This window comes from Spermophilus citellus, assembly GCF_964194105.1.
Source record: "Spermophilus citellus genome assembly, chromosome: 14".
NCBI classification, from domain to species: domain Eukaryota; kingdom Metazoa; phylum Chordata; class Mammalia; order Rodentia; family Sciuridae; genus Spermophilus; species Spermophilus citellus.
The window spans coordinates 76361836-76384854 of NC_138194.1; the positions used below are offsets into that span (position 1 = coordinate 76361836).

At 34.3% G+C, this 23019-nt stretch overlaps 2 protein-coding genes across 3 annotated transcripts in view; one reads left to right on the top strand and one right to left on the bottom strand.

The window, feature by feature from the left end:
• The first annotated feature begins 1718 nt into the window (after window positions 1–1718).
• LOC308633593 (guanine nucleotide-binding protein G(I)/G(S)/G(O) subunit gamma-10-like) lies at window positions 1719–3822 on the top strand. The gene has a single exon (XM_081266476.1). It carries the CDS (start codon window positions 2540–2542, stop codon window positions 2852–2854), a length of 315 nt encoding a protein of 104 aa, XP_081122602.1. The 5' UTR covers window positions 1719–2539; the 3' UTR covers window positions 2855–3822.
• A 1023-nt stretch (window positions 3823–4845) lies between these two features.
• The window catches only part of NUDCD1 (NudC domain containing 1), a 63607-nt gene continuing 45433 nt past the window's right edge, over window positions 4846–23019 (bottom strand). For both annotated transcript variants that reach the window (XM_081266475.1, XM_081266474.1), the window contains exons 9-10: window positions 10758–10917; window positions 4846–6157 (exon numbers count right to left, since the gene is read on the bottom strand). In XM_081266475.1, the coding sequence (XP_081122601.1) occupies window positions 5865–6157; window positions 10758–10917 (453 nt within the window). In that variant the 3' untranslated portion in view covers window positions 4846–5864. The remainder of the gene's footprint in view (window positions 6158–10757; window positions 10918–23019) is intronic.

Genomic DNA, 23019 nt, shown 5'->3' on the forward strand with positions numbered 1-23019 from the left:
TTTTAAAATAAAATATATAAACAAACTGAAGGCAAAAGCACCATTTAAGAAAAAAAATCTATACATATTTAGAATGAAAGCTGACCTTGGCGACATTTCTTTCATCTTGTTTCCATGACTTGAGATATAATCCACATACCACACAATCCACCTATTTGTCAAAAAGCCCCTAAATTATACATTTCAATCACAGGATGGTATAGTTATTGATCAATTTTAGGAAATTTTTATCACCCCCAAAATAAACTTACCATCAGCTGCCATTATCTATTCCACTCAACCTTTAGCAAGCACTAATCTGCTTTTTTTTTTTTAAGATATAGATCCAACTTTTTATATAAATGGAATTATACTATATGTGGTGTATTGTGACTGGCTTATTTCACTTAGCCTATTGTTTTCAAGATTCACCTGTGTTGAGCATGTATCACTACTTCCTTCATTGCCAGGTAATATTCCATTGAAAGGATATATCACATTCTATTTGTTCATTTATCAATTGATAGTTATTTGGCTTTTTATAATTTCTGATTATTATGCATAATGCCACTATGAACATTTATGTAGTTTACTTCTTTGGGGTGTATACCCAGATGTGGAATTGCTGATACCTATGGTAAAAATAGCCAATGACTTCACCATGCCTTCTTCCCCCAATTTTTATTATTGAAAATTCCTGTCAGCTCTAGTCTGGTTGACATTTTCCAAAAGCAACTGTAACATGAAATACAAGTGATTTTCCCCACACATCAATTCTAGCACTAGTGTTAAACCAAAACTTTTGAGATAGAAGATTCACTGAACTAAATGGGTTTATTGAGTTGTTACAAATGCTAGTCAGAAAGGACCAGGTCCTGGCACAAGTAGTTTACACTAACACTTGACTCTATAGGAGAAATGGAAGGGCAATCCTTCAGACACAATTGTTGCTTCTATATTGTTTGAGACTCCAAGCAAGATATATTGGGGTCTGGGCCTTGAGATGAGATTTAAGATTTTAACATACATTCAAGAATGTAAAATTTTATTTGTTTTTGGCTCCCTGCTTAATAACAGATTAGCCTTTGATCCTTGTAATTAAATGTAGAGCATCTTAGAATTTTCCTCAGTTAGATCCCACAGATTTAGGGCTCAGTCCTACAAGACTGTTCACACTTCCAGTACCAACTGCAATGCCCAGGTTATTTTACCTCTCTGACCTATTATTGGCTATGAATCACTTCCCATAACCCTCAGATTTGATCAATTTGCTTGAGCGGTTCACAGGACTCAGGAAACACATATAAACTAGTGAACACTAATGTATTTAAAATTTTTTTAAAAATATATTTTAAAGGATATAAACAAAGCTCCAGATAGAGATACACAGGGTGAGTGAAGTCTGGAAAGGTTCTAGTATAGGAACTTCTGTCCCCATGGAGTTGGGATTAATTACTCTCCCTACATGTAAATGTTTTTGTTTACTTTCCTGGAATCTCTCATGTGTTGGGCTATCTGAAAGCTCTCCAGATTTGTCCATGTGGGGTTTTACGGAGTCTTCGTTACACAGGCATGACCAAGTCACTGCCACTCATGATCCACTTGACTTTTAACACTTTTTGGAGGTTAGAGGTCGGGGTTGAAAGTCCCAATGCTCTAATTAAATCCTCTGACCATGGCTTTACCCTCACAGTGACCAGCCACCCACCCCTCATTCAACTCATTTGTAAATAAAAGATGCTTATCATTTTGGAGATTCCAAGGATTTTAGGAGTTATGTGCTAGGCAATGGCACAGAAGATCAACTACATATTTCCCAATCAAAATATTTTAAATATGCATTTTATTGTATGTTGTGTTGGTCAATCCACACTCAGACACTGCAGAAGTGAAAAAGGACTTTATTTGGGGAGAGGGAATCTTTTATAAATTGTAATTTGGAATACACAGATTCAGACGGCTGTGAATCAGTGCTCCAATGAAGGCAGGAAAAGTGGGAGCTAATAAGGGTTACTGTATGTTGAGAAAAAACAGTGACAGGACTGACAGAAGATAAAGAAAGTACAAAGAGAATGCAAATGTCCATAAACAAGAATACTTAGACCCCTTGGTATGCATCTTGAATTGCTATGCACAATTTAACCGTCCAGTGGTTCAGATGCCTGTGGTCAAAGGCTGAAGGAGGCCACAGTGCACATTCCAGGCAAAGGCTGAAATTGTGCACAAACCCTGCTTCTTAAATGCAATCCTGTCTCCATTTTGTGAAATCTTTCATTGAAATTTTCATTGAAATTATTCTTTTTATTAATAATTTTTCTTGTAGTAAATAGCATTTCAGTGCTCATTTCCTATATCTGGGGGCAGTGACATCCATTCTTTATTTCAGAAGCTAGACCATAATTTATAATTCCATTTGTGTATTACGATCTCCACTCTTTGGCACCAGGTACGGAGAGTATTATTTAAATATAAGCCAGTGGGTACTTTCCAAAAGCAAAATCTCTACCATGTAGTTGGCTCATAAATGGGAACCTGACCCATTAAGAACCAATCATTCACAATGAGCTTTTGCTATGATTTCTGGGACAAAGGTTTCCTATTCGATATAAGAATGCAGGGATGTGCTGGCTCAGCCGCCCTCGCCCTCGGAGCCAGCGCTGCCGCCACCATGTCTTCTGGGGCCAGCGTGAGCGCCCTGCAGCGCCTGGTGGAGCAGTTCAAGCTGGAGGCCAGCGAGGAGAGGATCAAGGTCTCTCAGGCTGCGGCAGAGCTTCAGCAGTACTGCATGCAGAATGCCTGTAAGGATGCTCTGCTGGTTGGAGTTCCAGCCGGAAGCAACCCCTTCCGAGAGCCCAGATCCTGCATTTTACTCTGAAGACTTGGAAAAAGTTTGTTGAGAAATGCCTTCGAGCACAAAGTAATGAATGACTGACTCCAAGTCTCAAGAAAACACTTTTCTTTAGCCAAATGACTGAGATATTTCAGACCTTTCCAGTGTCCTGATCTTACAGCCAAAATCCTACAGAAATTAATGATTTTCTACTCAAATAAGGAAACTGAGTGAAGAAATAGAATTGTTTTAAGTAATAATGGCTTGGTTCTTCTGAAGAAGTGCTTTGTATTAAGATAAAAACCTTACCACCAAATATACCAAAATACACCTCTTTAATAAGTGAGTTACTGGTGTTGCTATACCTAGAATATCATGTATGTTTTATTAACTGGATGTTTACATTTTAGGAAGGAAAACACTTTTGTTTATTAAAAAAAATGGAGTATTTGTAATTTGTTGTTCCTAAGATTTTTATACTATAATAAAATTTGTTCTATCATAGATTTACAATTACTAAATGAAGACAAGAAAGTGTAAAATTGTGGGGGAAGAATAGACTTTACTAATCGAATGATGCCTTGATTTTTTCTAAATAACATTGTTTTATTTAACACAAGAGGTGTTGTTTAGAAAGATTCATGTTATGATATATATTAGGTTGTCCCATTTTATGTATGAAGCAGATTTGATATCTTTTTAAGTTCCTTTACTTTATAGTTGTGGTTGCACTTTTAAAAAGATACTACATTATTTCATGCCTTTAAAAAAATGTTTAAAGTAGGACCTACATACAGAACATTGCAAATGATTGAAAACAAAGTAATGTGAAAATATTATGACCTAAAAGAATTCTTCATGTCACAAGGGTTTGACTTTGATGATGTGCCTTTGATTTAATTTGGGATACTTTTAGAAGGATACTTAGTGTTTGTAATAATCTTTGAAGATCTTGGAAATAAATTCTGTTTAATTCTTCATTTTCTATGACAGCAAAAAAAAAAAAAAAAGAATGCAGGGATGTAACAACCATATTTCTCACTATAGTGAGGCAAGAACTTATTAAAATATGGAGCAAACACGTACGGAGCTAGGTGGCTGTGAGTGAAAATTGATCACTAACGTATCAATGATTAAACTCAGAGCTATTATTGAAATTTTGGCAATATAAGCCATTAATTTCTCTCTTTTGCCTAAGTTAATTTAGGTCTGTTTTCCATTATTTGTATTAAGAGGCCTAATTCCATAGTGGGGGAAGATATAATAACTATACTCTCCATAATGAGACTTTATTTTAGATTTTCACATTTGAATTTATGGATTAGGGAATATTACTTTCACTTAATAGTTTAGTAACTCCTCAAAACTGTATATTTATGAGAAGAAACTTGAAAGCAACTTCTTTGGTACCAGGGAGAAGACAAAAGTAGATTTATGTACTCTTTCAATCTAGAAACCATATTTTCTGACTTTGACATTTTCCATACCCAAGCTACAAATCTTTTATTTTAAATTGGGGCAAAAATCAGTAATATATTTTAAACCCATTTAAATTTCTCTCTAGGAAACTGCATTCTGAGATGGGATTAAGAACATGTAAGCAATTCCCATCTTTTCCCTTCTCTTCTGTTAAACCTGTTTTTTCTTCTTTCATTAAAATCCAATTCAGTGAAATACTTGCTCAGGTTGACAAAAGATAAGTTAGGAACAGCTATTTTCTTCTTACCTCTTTTTATCTTCATTTTCTGCTTTTTAGAGTAAAGTCTTATTAAGAAAAACTCCAGATAACTAAAAACTAAAAGAAACCCAGGGAGCTGGGCACAGGTTGAGGCAGGATGATCTAAGCCAGCCTCAGCAACTTAGTGAGGCCCTACGCCACTCAGTAAGACCCTGTCTCTAAAAACAAAACTAAAAAAGGTCTGGGGATGTGAGTCAATGGTTAAGGGCCCCTGAATTCAATCCCTGGTACCAAAACAACAACAACAACAACAACAACAAAAAAAAAAAAAAAAAAAAAGGGGGGGGGGACAAAAGAAACCTAGGGAAATAAAACTGAAAATCATGGTGAAAAAAATTAATGTACAAACAGAATTATTTTGTTTAAGCTGTTAGAAAAATAATGACAATAAATTCTTATTATTTTTCTAACAATGAGAATTTATTGTCCTTAGTCTTGTTTGTAGACTACTACATTAATGGCTCTATTGAATCATACTTACTGCTGTCTATGTCCTTATATAGTCCTCTCTGACACTGATTCTAGACTTGGCCATGTGACTTGCAAATATGAAGGGACTACAGGCATGGAATTGCATATTGAAGCTTGCCCTCTTCAAACATTTGTTCTGTTGTGGGATGCAGCCCAGTTTAGCATACTAAAAGTTGAGAGGCCATGCAGAGCACAGCCAGTCAACTTACAGAACAGTGAAAAGTCATAAATCTTATTTTAAATCACTGGGTTTTGGGGTACTCTCTTATGCAACAATGGATAACATGGTAGTTAACCTTATCTAGGTGGCAGAGCAAAACAATTAAAAATTAAATAAAGCTATGCTTCATCTGAAAGACAACCAAGATCTCTGAGCAACTTTAAGACTATTCAACCTGCTATACTTCCTGCTTTGCATACACTCAGATATTTAGTCCATTTAAATAAGTATTTACAATACTCAACATTTCAACTGTTAACCTAAACATTCTACAGACGTACTAACCTAATCAATGAAAAGCACATGATATATATTTTTATTTTAAACACTGAATTACACGTTTCATTTATAAAATGAGATTCTAGCTTGTTTTTTAAAAATAATTATACTTGCCAATACTACATTTTTTTTTACAGACGCCAATGTTTCTAAATCTGCAGTTTCATTCTATAGTTTTTACAGTATCATAATCTTTTAAATACATTTCTAATATCCTTTAAAATATAAAAAATCCATATGAGATATTTTTAACACATTAAAACTTAACAGGTTATGGTATAACTACCCAGTCCTTTAGTCACTGCTGAATACTTTCCCAGTACAGAGAAGTCAACATGTTGGAGAAATTAATTCTCTGTATTTACTTTTATTAAAAAGAGGTTTTTGGTAGTGAGAACAAATAATCTCTCATTTGTTGCCTGAAAGCCTAAAATAGGATCATTGGTTTCTAGGCTAGCTACTTGCTGCTTAGCAACCTGCCCTACATGCCTGCCTTCCTTTCTGTTGTAAAGCACAGTGGACATGGGAGTAGGCTGACGATAGATGAACACTCGACGAAGGCACTCACAAAGGGCTGCATAGGAGTAATTTGGAGCACAGGCAAAAAATTTTTTGTCTCTTTTTGATGCTTGGACATAACCTGCCAAAAATATAAGACAGACAGACAACAAGAACAACAAGAACAACAAAAAAGTATGTTAAGCGGAAGGGAGAAAATAATGGCTTAACATTGAATATTTTATAACTTCTATTACAAATTAAAATGCCTAAGTAAAATATATACCATAAATATTCAATCATGGTTGAATTCAGAACCATTAGCAATTTACCCACAGTTTCTCCCAACCAGTTCAAAAATACAGCTTTAATTCCTAAGAAACAAAATAGGAATTCATCTCTTCAAGAACAGCACAATATAATTCTATTTAATTTCCATGAATAATTAAAACACTACAAATCTGAAAACTTTTGGCATCTTAATGTTTAAGATCTTTTTTTTCCCTAAATATTTCTTTTTTAGTTTAGTAGTTGGAAACTAAACAATATGGTACTGAATGATCAATGGGTCACAGAAGACATAAAGGAGGAAATAAAAAAATTCTTAGAGATAAACGACAATTCAGACACAACATACTGGAATCTATGGGACACAATGAAAGCAGTTCTAAGAGGGAAATTCATTTCCTGGAGTTCATTCCTCAAAAAAAGAAAAAAATCAACAAATAAACGAACTCACACTACATCTCAAAACCCTAGAAAAGGAAGAGCAAAACAACAGCAAATATAGCAGAAGACAAGAAATAATTAAAATCAGAGCGGAAATCAACGAAATCAAAACAAAAAAAACCATTGAAAAAATTGATAAAACTAAAAGTTGGTTCTTTGAAAGAATAAATAAGATCGACAGACCCTTAGCCATGCTAACGAAGAGAAGAAGAGAGAAAACTCAAATTACTAACATACGGGATGAAAAAGGCAATATCACAACAGACACTACAGAAATACAGAAGATAATTAGAAAGTATTTTGAAACCCTATATTCTAATAAAATAGAAGACAGTGAAGACATCGATAAATTTCTTAAGTCATATGAGCTGCCCAGACTGAGTCAGGAAGACACACACAATTTAAACAGACCAATAACAAAGGAAGAAATAGAAGAAGCCATTAAAAGACTACCAACCAAGAAAAGCCCTGGACCGGATGGGTATACAGTGGAGTTTTACAAAACTTTCAAAGAAGAATTAATACCAATACTTTTCAAGCTATTTCAAGAAATAGAAAAAGAAGGAGCTCTTCCAAATTCATTCTATGAGGCCACATCTCCCTGATCCCAAAACCAGACAAAGACACTTCAAAGAAAGAAAACTACAGACCAATATCTCTAATGAACATAGATACAAAAATCCTCAATAAAATCCTGGTGAATCGAATACAAAAGCATATCAAAAAAATTGTGCACCATGATCAAGTAGGATTCATCCCTGGGATGCAAGGCTGGTTCAATATAAGGAAATCAATAAATATTATTCACCACATCAATAGACTTAAAGATAAGAACCATATGATCGTCTTGATAGATGCAGAAAAAGCATTCGACAAAGTACAGCATCCCTTTATGTTCAAAACACTAGAAAAACTGGGGATAACAGGAACTTACCTCAACATTGTAAAAGCTATATATGCTAAGCCTCAGGCTAGCATCATTCTAAATGGAGAAAAATTGAAGGCATTCCTGCTAAAATCTGGAACAAGACAGGGATGCCCTCTCTCACCACTTCTATTTAATTTAGTCCTTGAAATACTAGCCAGAGCAATTAGACAGACAAAAGAAATTAAAGGCATAAAAATAGGAAAAGAAGAACTTAAAATATCACTATTTGCGGATGATATGATCCTATACCTAGAAGACCCAAAAGGGTCTACAAAGAAACTACTAGAACTAATAAATGAATTCAGCAAAGTGGCAGGATATAAAATCAACATGCATAAATCAAAGGCATTCCTGTATATCAGCAACAAAACTTCTGAAATGGAAATGAGGAAAACCACCCCATTCACAATATCCTCAAAAAAAAATAAAATACTTGGGAATCAACCTAACAAAAGAGGTGAAAGATTTATACAATGAAAACTACAGAACCCTAAAGAGAGAGATAGAAGAAGATCTTAGAAGATGGAAAAATGTACCCTGTTCATGGATAGGCAGAACCAACATCATCAAAATGGCAATATTACCCAAAGTTCTCTACAGGTTCAACACAATGCCAATCAAAATCCCAACGGCACTTCTTGTAGAAATAGATAAAGCTATCATGAAATTCATATGGAAAAACAAAAGACCCAGAATAGCAAAAGCAATTCTAAGCAGGAAGTGTGAATCAGGCGGTATAGCGATACCAGATTTCAAACTATATTACAGAGCAACAGTAACAAAAACAGCATGGTACTGGTACCAAAACAGGCAGGTGGACCAATGGTACAGAATAGAGGACACAGAGACCAATCCACAAAATTACAACTTTCTTATATTTGATAAAGGAGCTAAAAGCATGCAATGGAGAAAGGATAGCATCTTCAACAAATGGTGCTGGGAAAACTGGAAATCCATATGCAACAAAATGAAGCTGAACCCCTTTCTGTCGCCATGCACAAAAGTCAATTCAAAATGGATCAAGGAGCTTGATATCAAATCAGAGACTCTGCACCTGATAGAAGAAAAAGTTGGCTCCGATCTACATATTGTGGGGTCGGGCTCCAAATTCCTTAATAGGATGCCCATAGCCCAAGAGTTATATACAAGAATAAACAAATGGGACTTACTTAAACTAAAAAGTTTTTTCTCAGCAAGAGAAACAATAAGAGAGGTAAACAGGGAACCTACATCCTGGGAACAAATTTTTACTCCTCACACTTCAGATAGAGCCCTAATATCCAGAATATACAAAGAACTCAAAAAATTAAACAATAAGATAACAAACAACCCTATCAACAAATGGGCCAAGGACCTGAACAGACACTTCTCAGAGGAGGACATACAATCAATCAATAAGTATATGAAAAAATGCTCACCATCTCTAGCAGTCAGAGAAGTGCAAATCAAAACCACCCTAGGTTACCATCTCACTCCAGTAAGATTGGCAGCCACTATGAAGTCAAACAACAATAAGTGCTGGAGAGGATGTGGGGAAAAGGGTACACTTGTACATTGCTGGTGGGACTGCAAATTGGTGTGGCCAATATGGAAAGCAGTATGGAGATTCCTAGGGAAGCTGGGAATGGAACCACCATTTGACTCAGCTATCGCCCTTCTCGGTCTATTCCCGGAGGACCTTAAAAGAGCATACTATAGGGATACTGCCACATCAGTGATCATAGCAGCACAATTCACAATAGCTAGACTTTGGAATCAACCTAGATGCCCTTCAATAGATGAATGGATTAAAAAAGTGTGGCATTTATACACAATGGAGTATTACGCAGCACTAAAAAATGATAAAACCATGGATTTTGCAGGGAAATGGATGGCATTAGAACAGATAATCCTAAGTGAAGCTAGCCAATCCTTAAAAAACAAATGCCAAATGTCTTCTTTGATATAAAGAGAGCAACTAAGATCAGAACAGGGAAGAAGAGCACGAGGAAAAGTTTAACATTAAACAGAGACGAGTGGGGTGGGAGAAAGGGAGAGAGAAGGGAAAATGTATGGAAATGGAAGGAGACCCTCATTGTTACACAAAATTACGTATAAGAGTTTGTGAGGGGAAAAGGGAAAAAAAAACAAGGGAGAGAATTAAACAACAGCAGATGGGATAGAGAGGGAAAATGAGAGGGAAGGGGAGGGGGGATAGTAGGGGATAGGAAAGGTAGCAGAATACAACAGTCATTAATATGGTATTATGTAAAAATGTGGATGTGTAACCGATGTGATTCTGCAACTTGTATTTGGGGTAAAAAAGGGGAGTTCATAACCCACTTGAATCAAATGTATGGAAGATGATATGTCATGAGCATTGTAATGTTTTGAACAACCAATAAAAAAATAAAATAAAATAAAATAAAATGAATAATTTTACTTCCTTCTGTCAGTTTAAAACAACCTTTCAATAAAGTCATGGTGGCTAATTAACAAAAAATTTCTCCTACACAATAGTTACTAATGTATTTTTACATAAAATAAATGACTGCACACTCCTATAATTAAGTGGCTTAAAAAATTTTAAGTCTTAGTTTTGAAATCAGTATTTTCCCTTTTATTCTACCAAATAAAAGTAATTTCTGCTTAATGCCACTTTTCTAAGTGTTTCCATTATAATGGCCACTTAAGTTCAGTGGAACATGCTGTCTAATGTACATTACCTTAGAGCAATTCTATGCTACTTTTAAAGATTACTATGGAGAAACCTAAATACAAGTTCCCTTGTTCATATTATAATATTGCATAACTTAAAAGAATTAAAATAAGCAAATGACTGATTAGAATGATTCAAGTGGTTAGATAACCATTTCCATTTCTATTCTGTGTTAATCTTTCATACAAGCATAAGAACAGATTATCTCTGTTCTAATAGCATTAACCTTCATCAACTAAAACACAAGTAATACAAGCAACCAGTCATACCACAAATCAATCTAAACGTAATCAGGATAGCTCAAATTAAAAAGAAAAAGGCAAATAAACTTAATTATAACTAATTTTTGGTGTAATGGAAAACACTGTCAAAGAGCTTGCTTTATACCTAGAGCATTGAAAGTTGCAATGTGTTCCCACATATCATCTTGTTTGCTGGAGTGTGGTTGCCAGAGTAGGGCGTCAACATCATGGCGCAAACAGAAGCAGGGCATTTCTTTAGGATCTACTACGACAGAGAAAAGGTACTGGTTGCTTCCAAGGTTTACCTAAAGTGACAAAAAAAAAAAAAAATAATTTATTCGATAATAAATTAACAATACTGACAAAACTGAGCACTTTTGTTAGAAACTAGTCTAAACCTTTTAAAACCTAAAGACTCCTCATATGGTTCCTGAAAGAAATGTGCTACTATTACACTCTTTAAAAAATCTTATCAACAAGTCATGAAGCTGTTATTATCTTCGTTGAATAGATGAAAGAATAATCTTGGAGAGCTTAAGAAACTTGTTCTATACTACACAGAAAAATCACAATACTAGAATTCAAACTCAGGTCTGTTTACAAATTTTTTACTTGAGTGTATTGCTTAATTATGGTATTAAGTCAATAATATTTATTATGTCAATAATTGTTATTGCAATATTGATGACTAAAGGAATTGATTTTTATACAAAATTGTCAAATTGAGACTCATAATTGGATTCGACCTTCAGGAAACTCACTCTCTTAAAGGAGACAGGCTACCACACAGAGACCACAGATAATTTCTTCTCTACCTTTGCTCCTGATAATCAGTGAATAAGTAAGGTTTATTTTCAAAATTACTACTAGCTAACTGCTCTTTTATGACAGGCTCAATGCTTCAGCTCTGCACCTTCATGCTGATTCTTTCTTGTTTACCAAGGGCTTTCACAGATGAAAAAATAATAATAATAGAAGTAAAATACAAGTTGAAATAATATTTTCATAAAGGTATATTTATTTTCATAAGCCAAATGAGTATTAACAGTATGAAGTATATAACTGAAATGATTTCTGATCTTCCCATATTTGACTAAACAGCAATGAGAAAAGAACAAGGACCCTGAGCCATCAAGTGAAAGGTTAACCACCAAGGGAGATAAATTAGAAAATAAGATGAGGAGGATAAAGGTCTCTTTTTATGAGCCCTTTACTCTGACTGATACTCTTTTTCTTCTGTTCCCATTTACTTATATATACACTTCATTTCTGTGATTATGTCAAAAAGTTGTTTATCAACAAAGCCAGCAATTTCAGTTTGCCTCTACTTACTGCCCCTTTAACAAGGGTATTCTGACCAGACTCCTCTTGTCTTTTTTTTTTTTTCCTTGATGGATTCCTACTTATCCCCTAAGATGCAGTTCAACCATCAGTTATTCTCAGAATTCTCATGTTTATATGAGCTGCTTGAACTGAAAACTGCCAGCTGAATTTTTCTTATCCCCAGCCAGTTATTTATCATATTGCAACATGATATATATCCAGTAATCATTAGATTATTACTATGCATGTATATCATCTGTGGGCTGGATATTATTACCAAAAATATCCACCTCTTAATTCCCTGGAACCTCTGAGTAAGTTTCCCTGCATGGCAAAATGGACTCTGTAGATGTAATTAAACTTAAGATCTTGAGTGGAGAGAATATATGGATGGGCCCAATGTATTAACAAGACTTATAAGAGGAAGGGAAAAAAATCAACAGACAATTGGAGCAACAAAAGCAAAGAGATTGGAAGATACTACACTGTTGGCTTGGAAGATACTACACTGTTGGCTTGGAAGATGGATGTTGGGGCCACAAGCCAGTTAAGGCAGACAACATCTAGAAATTAGAAAAGGAAAGGAAATGAATTCTCCCCCAGATCTTCCAAAAGGAATACAGTCCTGAAAACATATTTTAGAACTTCTGACATCTGGAATTGTAAGAGAATAAATTTGTGCTGTTTATAGACACTAAACTTGTTACAACAACAGTATCAATCTAATATGACACCCATCTTACAGGACTAAGTATCTTTTTGTATGTGTGGTGGAGTACTAGGGATTGAATTCAGGGTCTTGAGTAACGTAGGTAAGTGCTTTACCACTGAGTTATACCCCAGTCCTTTTTAAATTTTTATTTTGAGATAGATTCCTGTTTGAGTTTGGCCTTAAATTTGGCCACCCTCCTGACTCAGATTCCATTGCAGATGGGATTATTAAAGGTGTGTACACTGCACCCAGCTATAAGCCTAAATAATCTTGAGAACCAGAAGTCTGTCTTCTTGTCTCCTTATTCTGAATATTTTTTGAACGAATGTTATGTAATCTTTAAGGGAAAAGGCTTATAATTAGGTTCTTAAGAACTATTCACTGGAGGATTACTAGGGTTTAGGAGCTTGTAGACTTGTCTCCCCTACCCTGCCCCTCAGTACTGGGGATTGGACCCAGGGGAGATCTACCGCAATTACATTCCCAATCCTTTTTATATTTTTGAGACAGTGTCTTGCTAAATTGCCAAGGTTGGCCTTGAACTTGTGATCCTCCTGGTTAAGTCCCCTGAGCCCGGAAATTACAGGTTCCTGGCTAGAAGCTTCCAGACTTAACCAAGTACATAGTTCTGTGTGCTTTTTGGTTCTCACCTCCAGAAATCTTACATTTTTCAATCTTTCCTCTTGGCTTTCCAAAGTTTAAAGAAAAATATACAAACTTGAATGACATTTTGAAAATTTCTCAAAACCTGGCTCCAATATGCCCTTCCAATATTGGCTCCTACTACTCTTCTCAAAACAGGCAGCACAACTAGATCACAATTTACAAACTGTTTCTCCTACTTTCCCCTTTCTTTGTTTGTTCGTGTTTTTTCTACTTGTGGTATGTTATGCCCATTGTCCCATGCCATATACGAATGGCACTGTTTCCTCTAAAAAGGCTTTCCCATGTTAATACAAAGAAAGAACATATCATAACTATTCATACCTTTCTAGTTGAACTTATCATATATTCTTTGAGGGTGTTAACTATATCCTTGGATAGTCATAGTTAAGCCCTGATTTATTTTATTATAAATTCAGTAATAACAGTACTTCTTGCGTAATTGTTATAAGCAAACAACGTATTTCAAACCCTTGGATAATGGTCAGCACTAAAACATTATTAAACATTGTTGTTCATTATACCATTCTACCCTTCTATTCATTCTGCTTTGTATAGTACAGGCATTCCAAATTAAACAATCGAGATAAGTAACAGTAATAAGGAAAACGAAGCAACTTTGGAACAACTCATGTAGCATTTATTTTATGCCTGGACTTGTGGGAATAGCTATGAAAAATAGTATTAACATATATTTTCTTTGTTCTAATCCCAAAATATTTACTTTAGAAATAATTTCTAATCGCTTACACCATTTCAAAAATATAGAATTCACTGTTCTGCCTATAATTTTTTGTCATATAAATTCTCTTTTCTTAGTAGTTTCAAACATATACTCACTGCTTTCAATTTAAATCTTAAGATAATGCACTTTTTCATATAAGATTTTGATTCTTTATACACTCAGTTTCTGACAATTTTAAAAACAAAGTAAACAAAATAGTCAATTTATAATGGTAATACAGCCTATAATAATTGAGACACAACACTCCCATTTAAAAATGAGGTAACTAAACAAAATAAAGGTATTGTCCATCTACAACTAAAAAAAAAAAATTAAAAAATGTGATAAAAGAACTGATGGACTTTTTTCTTTTTGTATATAATGAGATTGTGTGATATTCATTTACTTAACAAATAAACCTTATCCTCCTCATTCTTCATTTTAAAACCAAGTATTCCACACTGCTAAACTAAAAAGGTTCCACTGAAGTTATTTGATGCTTCTTAGGTTAATCAGCTGCCACACTGGAAAGCAAGATTGCACTTCCATCCAAAGGTTCCAATAAAGGATAGATATAGGAACTGCATATCAACACAGCTTTTAGGATAACAACTAAACAGTGTTTGGTTTCACTTTTCTCATAATGGTACTGGAATCTCTTGATAATTTAGGCTTTCATGCGTTTTTTCTTCACTCACTGCAATAACTGGGATCTCCAGAATGATGTTTAACAGGAGTAGTTGGAGCAGACATCTTGGCCTGTTCCCAATCTTAACAGAAAGCACTTAGTCTTTTACTATGAAGTATAATGATCAATTCTAGGGTTTTAGGGGCAGTTACCTTTAATACCTAGTTTGCTGAGCATTTTTATCATAAACTGGTGCTAAATTTTGTCAAATTTTTTTTCCGCATCTACTAGCAAGAGCATTTTTTTTTTTAGTTTGCTGATATGGTGAATTATATTGATATTCAGATAATGTGTTAGCCCTAAATTCCTCTTCATGACCACACAACTTGGTCATGAATATTATTTTTTTTTACTTATTGCTAGATTTACTAGCATTTTGTTTAGGGTTTTTTGTTTATATCAATAAAGTTATTCCTTCCTTCCTTCCTTTCCATTCTTTTTTCTTCTTCTTATGCCTTTATCTGGCATCAGGGTAATGCTTCATGAAATAAACTAAGAAGCGTTTCTTTTATTTTATGGAAGTTTATACAAAATTTGTACTGTTTCTTCCTTTGAGAGAATACATCAGTGAAGACATCTGAGCCTGGAGATTTCTTTTAATTTAATTTCTAACAGATACATGAATATTAAAGTTATCTATTCTATTCTTAAATGAAGTTTCAAGAAATTTGTTTCACATAAATTGTCAAATATAATGAAATATAGTTTGTTTACAATATTCCATTTATTATCTATACTGATATCACCATTCTTTATTGCTGACATTGGTAGTTTGTGTCTTTTTTCTTGATCAGTCTGGCTAGAGATTTAACAATCTTAAATCTTTTCATAAGACCAGGTTTCAGTTTCATCAGTTTTCTCCATTATTTTCAGTTTTCAATTTCTCTGGATATCTTTATAGTTGAAGACAATTCTTCAGATTCCTTCTTCCTGCTTGGTTTATATTTAGTTTGTTCTTTCTCTGTTTCTTCAGGTAGAAGCTTAAACCATTAAACTAAGACATTTTTCTAATATAACATGTCATGCTACAAATTTCCTTCTAAGCTCTACTTTGCATCCCATATATACAATATTTCGTTTTCATTCAATACAAAATACTGAGTTCCATTATAGCAGATAGATTACTGATAAACGTGTTTATTTTCCCAGTACTTGTGAATTGTTCAGATTTTTATTATTTATTTCTAATTTGTTATGGTCAACAACATTTTGCTTAAAATTACTATTGTTTTAAAACTTGTTACTTTTTTTTACATTTTTAAAATAATGGGCCAGAATATGGTCTATTTTGGTGAATGTTCCACTGATAACACCCTACAGCTATTGGATTTCTTTTTCTTTTAACCCCCACCCCCACTTTGGTTTAAGTTCTTATAATTTTTAATAGCCTATCTCCAAGGTCACTGATTTTTCTTTCTTTCTTTTTTTTTTTTTTTGTTCCATGCATACTGTGCTAGTTAGCTTTTCTTTGCCGTGACTAAAATACCTGACAAGAACAAATTAGAGAAAGAAAATTTATTTTGAGCACTTGGTTTCAGAAGTTCAATAAACAGCAAACAAACTCAATTGCTCTGGGCCTGAGGTTAGGCAGAACATGATGGTGGAAGGGAATGGCAGAGAAAAAATGCTCAGCTCATGGCAGTTGGGAAGCAGAGAGAGAAATAAATACTATGGACTCAAGGAGCCAGGGACAAGATATAATCCCCAACAGCATTCCCTTAATGTCTTTCTTTCTCCAACTATGCTCAATGTGCCTACAGTTACCAACTAGTAGTCCATTCAAATTATTTACCAGTCAAATGGATTAATCCACTGATGAAGTTACAGTTCTCATCCTTGATTAAAAGGTGTACCTCTGAACCTTTCTGCATTATAGATCATGCTTTTAAAACATGAGGTTTTCCAAAAAGATTAAAGATCCAAACAATAAAAGATGTGTTGAGAAAACTGAAAAGCTTGTTGGAAGCATTCTTCTTTGATTGCTAGTTTGTTTTAAATTCCTTGCATTTTTCATCAGTCTTTTGCAATTTACTTCTCTGCTAAAATTTGGCATTTGTTACCCTTGCACTATTCATTTAACATATTAAATACTGTTTAAATTGCCTGATGACCAAAACATGGGTCATCTGAATTTAGTTATACTGTTTCCTTTGTTATTGACAATGGGATATTTTTACTTCTTTGTGGGTACCTTTTATTTTTACTTTTTATTTTTCTGTGTGTACTAGGGATTGAACCCAGGGTGCCCTACCACTAAGCTACAACTCTAGCCCTTTTCATTTATTTATTTTAAGACAAGGTCTCACTAATTTGCTCAGGCAGGCTTTTGCTCTCCTCCTGCCTCGGCCTTCCAAGTAGCTGGGATTATAGATATGTACCACCATGCCTGGCTGTGTGTCTTATAATTTTGATTAAATACTGGAATTCATATAAAATGGCAGAGAATATGGTATATAGTACTTATGCTTGAGAAAGAACACACTTCTACCAGGCCATTAGTGTAGGAGATTATGTGCTTCACTGGGAGATTGAGACAGGACTGATCTGAATTTGGGTTTTGTTGATGATAGGGTTAGCTTCAGGGCATCACTAGCTTCAAATTCCTTCAGTGTCCCCTTGTGCTTTAGGGGAAACCGAGTTGCTGGAGAATGTTTCTCAATGGTACTATTCCACTCCCAGCGTTAGGCATTCTCTGTGCACTGAGTCTCTATGCTCTTGCTCTTTTTTTGATGGCAGACTGCCATTACCTATTACTTGGTGCTTTCTAGTCTAATGACAGAAGAGGATCAGAGAGTTGAAGATAGGATACTCTGTATTTTCTGCTTTAGTTTCAGTATCTATGGCCTCAGTTTCAGGACCGGAGCATTTCCAGTGATGCTCACTTTCCAAAGTAGTAGGAAACTTCTACTACTCTGGATGATTTTTCTGCTCTCTTCCCCAACATGGATGTGGTGGTGTTTTTCTTCTTTATTGTTTCCCTAAGCTACAAAGAATCTTCTGAGACAATGGTGTGCTGAGATTTGGTGCACTTCCTTCAGCAGTGTAGGCTTTTATTACACAAGAAAAATAATCCAGTCAGGACTACAAACATTTTCCACCATATAAGATATTACCCTCCTCCAATTCTATACCAGTTTTTCTCTAGTCTCCTGCTCTTTTACCAGTCTTTCTCATTAGTACTTGGTAAAGGTCCATAAAGAACAACTTGCAACTGTATGAAAATACCCTACGTCTGTGCATACAAGGGTTCCATACTTTGTTGTTTCCTACTACTTTAGGCCTTTAGCAATTTGTTGGCTGAATCCCCATACCCACTTACATGACAGTCTCATCTTCCTCCTATTATCAGGTGAACTGGTGTTCCTGCTTGCAGGTACCACCAAGGAGAGATGGGATAGGAACACCAGTTCACCTGATAATAGGAGGAAGATGAGACTGTCATGTAATGTAACCTTAACTCTCTAACAAAAAAATTATAGGTTATGATTATTTAGATAATCTAATTTTCTCTTGTTACAGTGGAATGGACAACTTTTCCAACTTTTAATATCTTAGACAAAAAAAGCCAGAATTCCCTTGATCAGTATTGGTAAACTTGCCTAAAAAATTCAAGACTTATAGTCAACAAACTAGTGATAGCTCAGTATCTACAAGATGTTCCATTTGCAAAGCAGGCAAATTATGTACTGTAGGATTCCACTCTCCTGGCTTCCATAACAGAATCAAAGGTAGTTTCACTTTGGGGTTAGATGCCTATCTTTTATCGATTAATATATGAAAATGATCAAAATGTTGTTGGCAAACAAGTACTTCACATACTGGATAATAGCTGGTCAAAACAATGAAGTCTTCTTGGGGAAGTCCACATGCAAAAGTAATTCAAACTAAGAAGAAGGTAAAAGACAACTAACTAGGAGGACGACACAGTAAGCAGAACCATGACTTGTAGAAAGTAAGGGAGTGATTAATAAAAGAATGTTTAGCAGAAGCAAATACAGAAGGTGACAATGTGATCAAAATGGTAAAGTGCTAAGGTAGAGAGCAAGGGACACTTGATTTCCAAGAGACAAGTAGACTGTCTAATCATTTGAACTATGTGTTATTTTTCAAAGAGTGTTCCATTATTGTTAAAGTGCACTGATCCCCAGAGTAGCCTCTAGTCCTCCAGATCTGAAGAGTTAGTTTCGATTGTTCTTTAAAGTCCCCACATACGCTCATACCCATCATCTGATACAAAAAGGATTTCTCTGTTCCCTGAAACTTAGAAAAGCTTAGATTACTGAATTTTCTCCTAAGGAAAACCAAATCAGAATAAAGGTTACAAAGTAACTAAAATAACTAGTTTTGCTAAGCCAATGGAAATTAAGTGTGGTAATTAAAAAGCATGATTATAGTATATTTTGTATGATCCTATAACGACAGAAAATATCCATATTAGAAAAACAAAGAAAATGTTTGAAGAACAAAGATACTGTGTTAAATTTTAAGTGGACAAAACAGAAGTAAGACAATTACCCATTATCTAGCATGGGAAATTACACAAAAGAATTAAGAACAAGATGTTCTAAAAGTTTTTGAGTCAAGAACAGGTGACATAATGGGTAGGGATGTAGCTCTGCTTTTCTGAGTATGTGTGAGGTGCTGGCTTTTAATCCCCAGTACCACCATGACAAAATAACAAGCACCACAAATCCCACTGTTCACTAGAGAACTATAAATTCTGTTTGTTAACAAAAATCCACTGGGTTTACAACTTGATAGATGAGAAAAATGGAATAGTAAATAATAAAAAGGATGGCTACTTTGGGCAAACAGTGTCAGAGATAAGTAGTCATATCCAGTAGCTTATTAGTAGTGCCAAGAATAAAAACAAACCAAGTACCACCAGCGAAGGAGTTTTTAAAATGGAGTAGGTTACAAGGGCAAAGAATCCCCCTTACTTCAAATGCCTCTAAAGGTATTACTATAGAAATACACAGCATGCTAACAGGTTCATACTGATGATAATACTCAAGAATCATAAAAATGTTACTTTCTCTTCAGAATGCTCTACATAAATATTGGGTAAAAAATTTTTTTAAAAATTCCAAGTGGGGAAGAAGGGCTTTAAATGTAGTTTTGGTATTTAAATGGAAAAAGTTAACTATTTCAAAAATTCAAGTGTTGTCAATGCCAAATAAATACTGCATTGCTTAAAAAGAAAAGCAACTTTTAAGTTCATAAGACCTTTTGACAATAAAAAATATAATTTCTTATTTATTCTATTTCCATGTTTATTGTAGAAAAGGTCATATTTATCTTTGAAACACCAATGAAGACTACAATTAGAGTAAATATTCTCTAGAGAAAATTTGGAACATGCATTTCAAGTAGTCACTTGATTGTTTCTTAATTCTCTTTGTGGAACACCTAGTAATTAAAGACTTCTGAAGATTAAATGTCAAAGTGAAGACATTTAAACAACCTTTAATCACAGCTACTACAAAATTAAACTGAAAAATAATATTAAGAAAAAGGTTTTATCTATTCAGAAGTAAAGTACTTCTTGAAATTCCAACAAGATTGAAAGTTTTAATTCCAAATTCATACTCTACACATAGGATGTATTGTTAATATTATTTATTCCGTACTGAGTATGTATGTATTGAGCAGATCGGTATTTGTTACCGTATTTAAGCTTCACTACCTGAGAATTAGGACTATGATCTCATTCTATAGTAGAAGAAATTTAATATCAAGAAATTGAGAGGTTTGAGGTTTAAGTTAAGCTAGTAAGTAGTGGCTATAATTTAAACTCATATGTGCTACCAAATCCACGTTCATCACTGTGTTCCTGAAAACCACTTTAGATAACTATTAAGCAACCATCAGTGTGTATCCCTGATTAGGGACTACTTCAGATATGGTAATCCACATTGTATTGTTTGTATTCTAGTTTTGATAGTTAACTTGTATAGAAAAGTTATTCATGCATTTTGGGTCCAAAATTAATGTCTAAGGTTTTTTTTGAGCTCTCAAAAGATGGCAGAAAAAAGGAGGCTACTTTCCAAGCTGCTCCATGGCATGAGACCAAGAAAAGATAAACAGCTTTTCACATCTAGAGGTAAACCAATCTAGATATAAGCTGATTTTTCAACCAAGACTTTATAAGCTAGGTTTACCAAGCACTGAAAGAAAATGAATGCCAACTAAGAATACTGTACCCAGCAAAATTAAGCTTCAGAGCTGAGGATGAAATAAATACCTTCCACGATAAATAAAAATTAAAAGAATTCGGGACTGGGGTGGTGGCTCAGTGGTAGCACGCTCACCTAGCATTCACAAGGCACTGGGTTCGATCCTCAGCACCACATAAATGTAAAAAAATAAAGATATTGTGTCCACTTAAAACTAAAAAATATTTAAAAAATTAAAAAGAATTCACAAATAGAAAGCCTACACTACAAAACATACTGAATAAAATATTTCATGAAGAAATAAAAAATAAAAATGAAAACCAGCAGAGGGAGGAACTATACTAGAAAAATGGTTAACCAAAGGAGAAACTAATGCAAATTAAAAACTAGAAATAAACCAAAATGACAGGGAATAAAAATCATCTCTCAATAATACTGAATGTAAATGGTCTAAACTCACCAATCAAAAGACATTGGATTAAAAAACAGAACCTAACAATATGATGTCTCCAAGAGACCCACCTCATATAGACAAAGACATGCACAGACTGAAGGTGAAAAGATGGGAAAAAAAACATCATTCACGTGGATTTGATAAACAAGTAGGGGTTTCTCTTCTATATCAGATAAAGTGGACTTCAAGCCAAAGTTAATCAGAAGAGACAAGAAGGTCACTTTATACTGTTTATGGGAATCCTACAAGAAACAATAGTAAACAATGGGGCATCTATGTACACCAGACAAACGCTTCTCAATATCAAGATTCAAATAGACCACAACACAATAATATGGGCAGACTTCAACATGCCTCTTTCATCATTAGATAGATCTTTCCAACAAAACCTAAATAAAGAAGCTATAGGACTAAAAAATACAATGATTTAGCTTTAACAGACATATATAGAATATTTTCATCCATCAATAACTGAATATACTTTCTTAGCAGCACATGGATCATTTCTAAAACAGATGATATTTTTGGCCATAAAGCAACTCTTAGCAAATAAAATAGGCAGTATTAATTAAAAAAGGCAGAATTAATATTGTCAAAGTTGCCATACAGACTCAATGCAATTTCTATCAAAATTCCAATGATGTTCTTCATAGAATTAGAAAAAGTAGTCATCAAGTTCATTTGGAAAAATAAGAGGCCCAGAATAGCAAAAACAACCCGAACTGAGAAAAATGAAGCAGGAGGCATCATAATACCAGACGTTAAATTATACTGAAGAGCTATTGTAAGAAAAACAGCATGGTGCTGGCAATAAAAAAGGCAAGAAGACCAATGGAATAGAAGACACAGAAAAACCCACACAAATATAGTTATCTCATACTAGATAAAAGGGCCCAAAACATACATTGGAGAAAAGATAGTCTCTTCAGCAAATGGTGCTGAAAAAAATGGGATATCCATATGTAAAAGAATGATAACTCCTATCTCTTACCCTGCACAAAACTCAAAGTGGATTAAAGACCTAGAAATTAAAACAGAAACCCTGCAGGTACTACAACAAAATGTAGGTTCAACACTCCAACATATTTGTTCAGGAACTGACTTCATTAACAAGACTCCTAATGTGCAAAAGTAAAATCTATAATCAATAAATTAAATGGCATCAAACTAAAAAACTTCTTCACCATAAATGAAATAATCAATAACATGAAGAGAAAGCCTACAGAATGGGAGAAATCTTTGCCATCTGCATCTCAGACACAGTATTATTTTCCAGGATATACAAAGAATTCAAATAGCTTAACACCCAAAACAAAAACAAACAAAACACCAAATAACCCAATCAATAAATGGGCAATGAAACTAAACAGATACTTCTTAAAAAAAAAAAAAAAAAACAGTCCAACATCTCTAGCAATTAGAGAAACGCAAATTAAAATTACACTGAAATTTCACATTAGTCAGAATAGCAATTATCTAGGATACAAATAACAGTAAATGTTGTTGAGGATGTGGGGAAAAAAGATACACTCATACATTGCTGGTAGGACTGCAAATTGGTGTAACCACTCCGGAAAGTAGTATGGAGATTCCTCAGAAACTTGGAATGGAACCACCATTTGACCCAGTTATCCCACTCTTTGGTATATATCCAAAGGATTTAAAAT